Consider the following 8,143-nt stretch of genomic DNA (forward strand, 5'->3'; position numbering starts at 1 on the left):
TGATGAATAGTTTTAGGTTAATTTCATGATTATAAATTTTTAATTTTTTTTTCGTTACTAGTAGCAAGATTACATCTTTGAAAAATAGTAATGTGAGACCATTATTGTAAAGAATGGTGAATTGTTAGAATCTTCTCAATGTAATGCAATCAAGAGAAGTGCAATTTCTTTATTTTCGCAGCTGGTTTGTGGTGACTACATGCTTTGGAGCATACAGTTCATTAGGATTTAGGAGTATAATTTGATCGATACATTGTAAATTTGTAATAAATGTCGTCTCCAATCTTGAATGCTGTTTCAATTTGTCAATTGTTAAACTGCATAGGTTGAGCGTCTATTTGCGTGGATAAGTTATCAACTTTGTACTGTCAATTGTTGATTTGGGACATCGTGATGTAAATTTGATACGGAGTATAAGATAAATACTATTATCATCAAATGAAACCTATCAAAATTAGGAGAGACCTAAGATGGGAATACGAACGTGTGAGATAGTGGTCCTTTTGACATCTTATAATTGTTAGTTGTTATGAACTTGTAATGATTGGTTTAGCAGATATGTAGATGTAAATACCATATTTGTTTTACTAAGGTATAATAGCTGAAAGTCCTATCAAGTTGGATGGTGAAGAACATTTTGTTCTATGTTGTGTTGAGTGAAACGGACTCCCCTTACCCGCGATTCTGTTTTTTCAAACATTTTGTTTCGTAAATGTTGATATCATTGATGCTTCGGTAGACTAAAACTAGAAGAATCTTTTAGTTGAAATAGTACCAAGTCCAATGACGAATTTCCTTATTAATTTTATGCAGTGATTACTTGTTCAAACTTTTGCTCATTGGAGATTCTGGTGTTGGCAAGTCATGTCTTCTGTTGAGATTTGCTGTAAGTTCCCAAGCCTTTTGATTCTAATCTCTTTGTTCTTCAATCATTCGTATTGTTCCTCCATTTCCTGTTTTGTGTAGTTGACTACATTACCTGGCTCTAAGGATTTTTTTTACAAAGTTCCACTCTTGTAGGTTTTGTATCAAAATTTATGCAGGGTAATTTATTTGGTGTAAAATATCCCCCTAGACTAGTTCTTGATTTCTTTTCACTCTGACTTATTTGGTATTGTTGACTTCTGATTTTGGATTGGTTGGAGCTGTCATTAATTTAAAAGACATAAGATCATATTTTCTAACACCAAGTAGGGATGGAGAGCTGAAATAAAACATCAGGTTGTTGATTCAGAAATTACATTTAAGGGGTTAGTTAAGAAACAGGTAGTCGTTCATTCCTAAGAGCATTTGGATTTTGGAGTAACGAGAGGCCTTGGATTATGGTGCTCTCGTTAACCCTACAGTTGTATGCTGAGCTGGCAGTTGATAGTTGGTTCTTTTAGAGACAGTTGCAATGAGTTAATTAGCTTTCTCTGTAACATATTAGAATTTGAATCTGTGTTTGTAAACGCTCATGTACTTGTATTTCCTGGGTTGAGGAATGCTGCCTCTCCCTTTTGTTTAATATAATTCCGAACTCCATCATTTCCTCATAATCCTCACTAATCTGAGTCAAGTTAATATAGCAGTTCATGATCAGAATTTTGGAAGGGGATTCCTGGAAGTTAACTATCTTAGTCCTCTCAAAATTGGCATGCTTCAATTACTAGCTTTCTATACGTCATGAGTGGTCTATTAGGCGCTATAAATAAGCGCGGCCTAAATTACATTTGGCTGACATCGTAGTGTCTTTGTTAAAACAGGATGACGCCTATCTTGAGAGTTACATCAGCACCATTGGCGTTGACTTTGTAAGTTTATGGCTTTAACTTAACTCCCTCCCCCCCTCCCCCCCTTCCCCTTCCCCATCCCCATCCCCATCCCCATCCACACACATACACAACACACACAAAAAGGGATCGCTTGTCGCATAATGTTATGGTATCTGATTTTATGCCCATGATTTATCTTCAGAAAATTCGCACTGTTGAACAAGATGGGAAGAGTGTCAAGCTCCAGATTGTAAGTACATTATGAGCTTTAAATTCTTAAATCTGATGCAAGCCACAGCGTAGTAATGTCACAGCAATAGCATGACCTAGAAATGCCATTTTTAGAACATAATTTCATGTTAAAAGAATCCTTATTGACTTAAATGATAAAGTGTATATATCAGAAGACGAGTGTTGAACTCATATATAAATTATTTAGGAAACACCTTCAGAGAAGACATTGTTGTCTGGATTCTCTAATTTGATGCAAATCTGTTGTTGTTACTTACATGATTTGGTGTGGTTCAGTGGGATACTGCAGGGCAAGAACGTTTTAGAACTATCACTAGCAGCTATTACCGTGGTGCTCATGGGATCATTGTGAGTTGAATAAATACGTTCTTTGTATTGAATATATCTTCAATTTCTTTTTCTTATAGAAGTTTCATGCTAATATGCAGGTGGTTTATGATGTGACTGACCAAGAGAGTTTTGACAATGTGAAGCAATGGCTCAATGAGATTGACCGTTATGCAAGTGATAATGTAAACAAACTTCTAGTTGGAAACAAGTGCGACTTAACAGCGAATAAAGTTGTCTCTTATGAGACGGGTAAAGTGAGTGATTTTACTTGGATTTTCATCCACGTCTTTATGCTGCTAATCTTTTGGTTCTAGATTTTTTTCTCCCTCTAGTTCTATACTTATGCAGTTATGCTTGAGTTTACACAGGCGTTTGCAGATGAACTCGGGATCCCCTTTATGGAAACCAGTGCAAAAAGTGCCACCAATGTGGAACATGCTTTTATGGCTATGACTGGTGCAATTAAGAATAGGTAAGTCATAACTTCGACTTCGGACATTGAACTAATTGTAGCTTTGGGCCTTGTTATTCCGAGCTTTATTTAGCTGAACTGAATGAAACTGAACTAAACTGAACTGAACTGAACTGTAAAGAACAGGGCCTTACTAGTGAGGTTTAGAAGAGAGAAAATATCCGTGCAAAGACAAAGATGTGGTCTTGTTTTTTGTTTACAATCTTTATTCATCTAGAATTTTGGTTTGCAACTGCAGAATGGCTACACAACCTGCTCTAAATGCAAGGGCGCCAACTGTTCAACTTAAAGGACAGCCGTTGAATCAGAAGGCCGGGTGCTGCTCATCGTGAAAGAGGCATGAATATTCTCATCTCTCAAAAATGCCTATCAAGTAGCTCTATTGTTGTAAACATAGTTTTTTTGTGAACACGATGTTGACGAAGTATAAGTTTTGCTCCAGTTATTGGTTGAGATATAATTATCTTTTTGTTCTTTATTAATTGTTTTTTTGTTTAGCAAACATATGTACATACTACATAGTTTTCTGAAATGCAGTTGGCTAAATTATTAGCTAAGAGATTTTGCTATATTTTCATGTCCTTTGAAGTTTTAGTTAGCAAGGACAGCTCAGTTGGAGCTCTGCCTGGGTTTTAAATCTCAGAAGCATTTTGAGACTTGTTCCCGCTTCCCACACCTTTGCAAGTGCAATTTAGATGGTGGACTGTGGTGCACAGTGGGTATGATGCACCTTTAGAACACAAGTAGATAACTAAAAGAACGTTACCTTACGTGAAAATATTGAATACATTATTATTTACGCTTTTAATAAAAGTACTTTCTTTATTTTATTTTGATAACATAAAAGTGAATAATATGTCGCATGTTTTTTTATTTATCACAATGCATGTCATTTTCTTTTACATGTGCACATATGTTCTTTTATGTGCACCATGCTCATTGTGCTCAAGTGAACCACAATCCATAATCCACAGTAGATATTGGAAACCATGGTTAAAGGTTAAACTTCCAAGTCTTGACAACTATTGGAGACCATGGTTGAAGGTTGAACTTCCAAGTCCAACAACTATGAGTAGAGGTCGACTAAATTAGAGTTTTCCTCTTTGCTAGAATATATTTAAAAGATGTTTACCAAAATAACCAAATATCGAAACTAATATATATATATATATATATATATATATATATATATATATATATATATATATATATATATATATATATATATATATATATATATATATATATATATATATATATATATATTTATTTATTTTATCAATAACAAGTGATCTACTCCTCCAAACTTGTTTCCCAAGAGCACAAAACCGGAATGTATGATGTATGTCATCATCACAACTTGCACAAAAATCACCATTTCCCGTTCCCCAAAATTAACCTTCGTCACTTGTCTATTGTGGAAGAGTTTTCAAAAGAAGAATTTCCATTTTGGAAGGATTTTCAGAGCCCAAAGAGCCTTGAAAAAAAATCAAAGGGTCAGGTTGGGTGGTGCTAACCCATGATCTTCCATAGATAATGCATAGGTCGTCTTCACTATAAATTTCAACGACTTGTAAAAACGCCAATATAAAAAGTTATCGTTGTCAGTAGAAGTTACTCCCATTGTTACAAATGTCGAGCATCATCAAACTCAAAACACGAATTAACCGTATGTAAATCCTAATCAGCTTAAGTAGGAAGGATAAAGTGATTAACTTTCCATGTTCTAGCACTTCGGAGAGTAACATTCGATTTATACACAAAAATCCTTCCATTTACCATCTATCTCTTCCTGCCACCATTGTCCAATTTCCAATCTTCCAATCACAACCTCGTAGTAGGAGGTTACTCGCTCGACAAATACCCCTCATACCCCAAGAAAGTCGTCATATTATAGTAGCATTTGAGATTCCCTTCATAAGAGGGGATGGAAACTTAATATTGCAAATTCCTGCTAACATAGAGTGCGGATTGTTGACTGCACACCACACTTGTCTTATTAAGCTGCGGTAAGATAGAATCTACCTTATATGAAATTGAAAGCGGTATTTCCATACAACTGAGAACATGAGAAGCCATTGCAATGAGTAAAGAATTAATAAGGATGAGTTTCTGAGCCTGGGAAAGGCACGCAGAATTCCAAGAACTAACCTTGTTAATTACCTTTGTCGACCATAAATTGAAAATTCGTACACTTTTTCCCCATTAGGTTGGCAGACACTTCTAAATATGTTATATGGCCCCAAAAGTTTGAAACTAGTTGTATTTGCAAAATGCTTCTGAAATTTTACTATCAAAATCTTAATAATTAGTCTTACTATTAAGGAAAAAGTTGACATTTATAGTTCCCTTATCTTCAAAAGATTTTTTTTTCTCCAACTTGATATAATTATGCTTTAAGGTGCGAATGAGTCACAAGCGCAATACAAATTATAAATAGAAACAAGGATATTCAAACCCACAATCTATCGTACACGTGTCGTTAGTATTAACCAATGGACCAAAACTTCATTGATATTTATTAATTAGAGTATGTGATAGATAATAAACTACTTTATTGGTATTGGCTAAAGGACCCCAAGTCCCCAATAAGTGCAATAACAACTTTAAATTTCCACCATGCACTAAAAAATTGTGTAAAAACTGATAATATCACATGCCACTAACTATAGGGCTATAAATACAGATCAAAACATGCTTAAATTCAAGCACATTATTCACAGATCAGAGCTATCAAAGATCTACCAATTAGAGAGCTAATTAAGTAGTTAGCCACCAAATTTGGTAATGGAGAGAGTTATTATGTTCAATTACATGAAGCTAATCATCCTACTTGCTTTTGTGCTTATTGCTTCTGCAGGTTTACTCTCCTTTCATTTCCATAATTATACTTTACATATGCTTTTCACGTATACTCTTTGATCTACATTAAACTTCTGATTTTGTGTTCAATTACATGAAGCTAATCATCCTACTTGAGAAATGCTAAACCGTTTTAATCTAATTAATTTTTGTACTTAAAATGCATGTGAACCTAAATGTTCAATTGGCACATTATATTTTAAATTCATACATATATTTTTTTAGTCGAAGGTATTCTAACTTTGACATTAATTTTTATCTATTCACTTAAAATAGTATTTAGGCCCCATTTTTTTTTCTTTTTCTAGTGGATACTTATACCCCTTTTGGTTCACCTTATTTTTCCTGATCTGATGAACTAACACAGGTCCGATGTACGTAAAGACGTCGGAAACAACCGGCACACAAAGTCTCCATGGCACTAGAGCGGCGGCCGGAGGAAGGAATAAGTTTTATGAGGTGGTTCAAAACACAATAGAAGATCAATTTGAAGCCACAAATAATAAGAAGAAAGAGGCATGTATTATGTATAACAAAAGGTTATCCTTGTGAGCCCTACGCCAAATGTTGTAATTCTTGCCTTGTTGAGCCCGTCCATGGATTCTATTATTGCTCTTGATCAACGGATCTTCCCGTGTCTTGATTAATTTTAACCTAATGTGTGTTGGGTTGGTTTGTTCTCGTATGTTTAAGATAAGTGAGTTATTTTTTCCTTTTAATTTTACATAAGATGAGAGGCTTTCAAGTTCATATGCCTCGTGTTAATCTTATTCATTTACCATTCTTGTATTTTATGTGAGATATTTTGATTTGCAAATGAATATTAAGTATTTATTATAGGTAAATTAGGAATTTATTTTAATGAATAGATATGAGTTTATGTGAGAAATTGTGGCATAGCCTCATAATATTATGCTAAATAATTTTAATTTTTCTTTCTTCTACAAAGTAATTAATTTGGTTCTTTAATTATAACCTCCCTTCAAGTCTTCAAGGTTAGTGATGGGGTCATATGAATTACTTGATCCATTCCGATTTGGTTCATATTCTAGATTTCTGCAATTTCTTTTTTTAGATGTCGTAGTGTTCTGAAAGGTATTTTCGTCTTTTTGAAACAACATCATATATGGGTTTTGATTATTCTCAACAAATCGTCTGAATGTTGGTATAATCCTCCCATATTTTATTTTGGGCAGGAGCATTTTGTTTCTTGGTTACAACACTCAATCTTGGAGTATTTCAATTAGTGGAGTAAAACCAAATTGATAAATTTATAACCAGTCTTAACTCATAGTTGATCAATTCTTTTGTATATATATATATATTCGTGTTATCTGGTAGGGTGTGCATCATGAACAATTCACTCGATCTGTGTTCATAGACAAGATGGTGAAGCCGATTAAAGTATTCAAATTTGACAAATTTAAGGATTATTGGTTTGACATTGATAACTTGAAAAATCATATGCATCGTACATGTTGCTCTAGGCTGGGTGACAACATATGAAGATGAGAAATCAAATCTATTTACCAAGGCTTCGAGGGAAAATTGTTGTTTACTACTCTTTAAATACTAAGATGTACCATTATTTAGGTCGTGATGGCTCCATGGTAAATTTATAGAGTGCAAAAAAATAAGATGTTGGATATAAAAGGCGCACAGTTAGGCACTTAATCATTTTTAAAAAATATTTATGTTTGGCCATTGAAATTAAAAGCATTTTCTTTAGAAACAAAAACAAATTTAAGTTGTTTGGCTTATTCTTTACTATAAATAACTTTTAGCCCCTACATTGCACGGGTTGCATGTTTTTTTTAACTATTATGTTCATATAGAATTGATATTTGAAAACCAATTTATACAATACTCGTCAAAGAGTGACTTTTTCAAGGTGGAAAAAGTAATAACAATGTCTTTTCTTATAGGGCCGGAATAATAACGATGTTGGATGAAAAAATTAAAGAAAAAATAAAATGAAAGATAGATACATAAATTGATGAATAAGTAGTGGTTATAAATACTAAGTGTTCTTTAAATTAAATTTCAAGAGAGGTTATTAATATATCCGTAAAGTTTTAAAATGCAACAAGTGTCATGTAAAATTTCCTATTACAAAATTGGATGAATTGAGATTATGAATACTAAGATTTTTTGGAGTAAAAAGCTTTAAGAACAGTATATTAATATCTTTATTTCAAAAATTAAATTAAAGTGTAAACATATGACAAGTGGCTTGTAATTTTTCTGGTTTTAAAATATAACTAGTGTATCGCCCGGGCGAAATCCCGATGCTACATTGAATAGTTAAAATTTTAGATTTTTCTTAAACTCAATATTTGATAAAATACATGTATACTATAAAATTAGAATCATCCATCACGTTCTTCAACTACACAAACACACTATGTCATTTATCATGGGAAATAATTTTTCAATTACATCATCTTACAATTTGTATAATTAGTTTTCTAGT

At 33.2% G+C, this 8,143-nt stretch overlaps 1 protein-coding gene and 1 long non-coding RNA gene across 2 annotated transcripts in view; both read left to right on the top strand.

Annotated features, from left to right (window-relative positions):
• Window positions 1-3,377, top strand: part of LOC110795305 (ras-related protein RABD2c) — a 3,798-nt gene extending 421 nt beyond the window's left edge. Inside the window, exons 2-8 of the mRNA XM_022000307.2 lie at window positions 814-886; window positions 1,746-1,793; window positions 1,957-2,004; window positions 2,283-2,354; window positions 2,435-2,590; window positions 2,705-2,808; window positions 3,047-3,377. Coding sequence (XP_021855999.1) covers window positions 814-886; window positions 1,746-1,793; window positions 1,957-2,004; window positions 2,283-2,354; window positions 2,435-2,590; window positions 2,705-2,808; window positions 3,047-3,140 — 595 coding nt within the window. The 3' untranslated portion in view covers window positions 3,141-3,377. The remainder of the gene's footprint in view (window positions 1-813; window positions 887-1,745; window positions 1,794-1,956; window positions 2,005-2,282; window positions 2,355-2,434; window positions 2,591-2,704; window positions 2,809-3,046) is intronic.
• An 892-nt stretch (window positions 3,378-4,269) lies between these two features.
• On the top strand, window positions 4,270-6,538 carry LOC110794600 (uncharacterized). The gene is made up of 2 exons (XR_002535072.2): window positions 4,270-5,668; window positions 6,038-6,538. It is a non-coding gene; the product is annotated as an uncharacterized lncRNA (long non-coding RNA).
• Window positions 6,539-8,143: the final 1,605 nt, after the last annotated feature.

This window comes from Spinacia oleracea, chromosome 6 (genome assembly GCF_020520425.1).
Source record: "Spinacia oleracea cultivar Varoflay chromosome 6, BTI_SOV_V1, whole genome shotgun sequence".
NCBI lineage: Eukaryota > Viridiplantae > Streptophyta > Magnoliopsida > Caryophyllales > Amaranthaceae > Spinacia > Spinacia oleracea.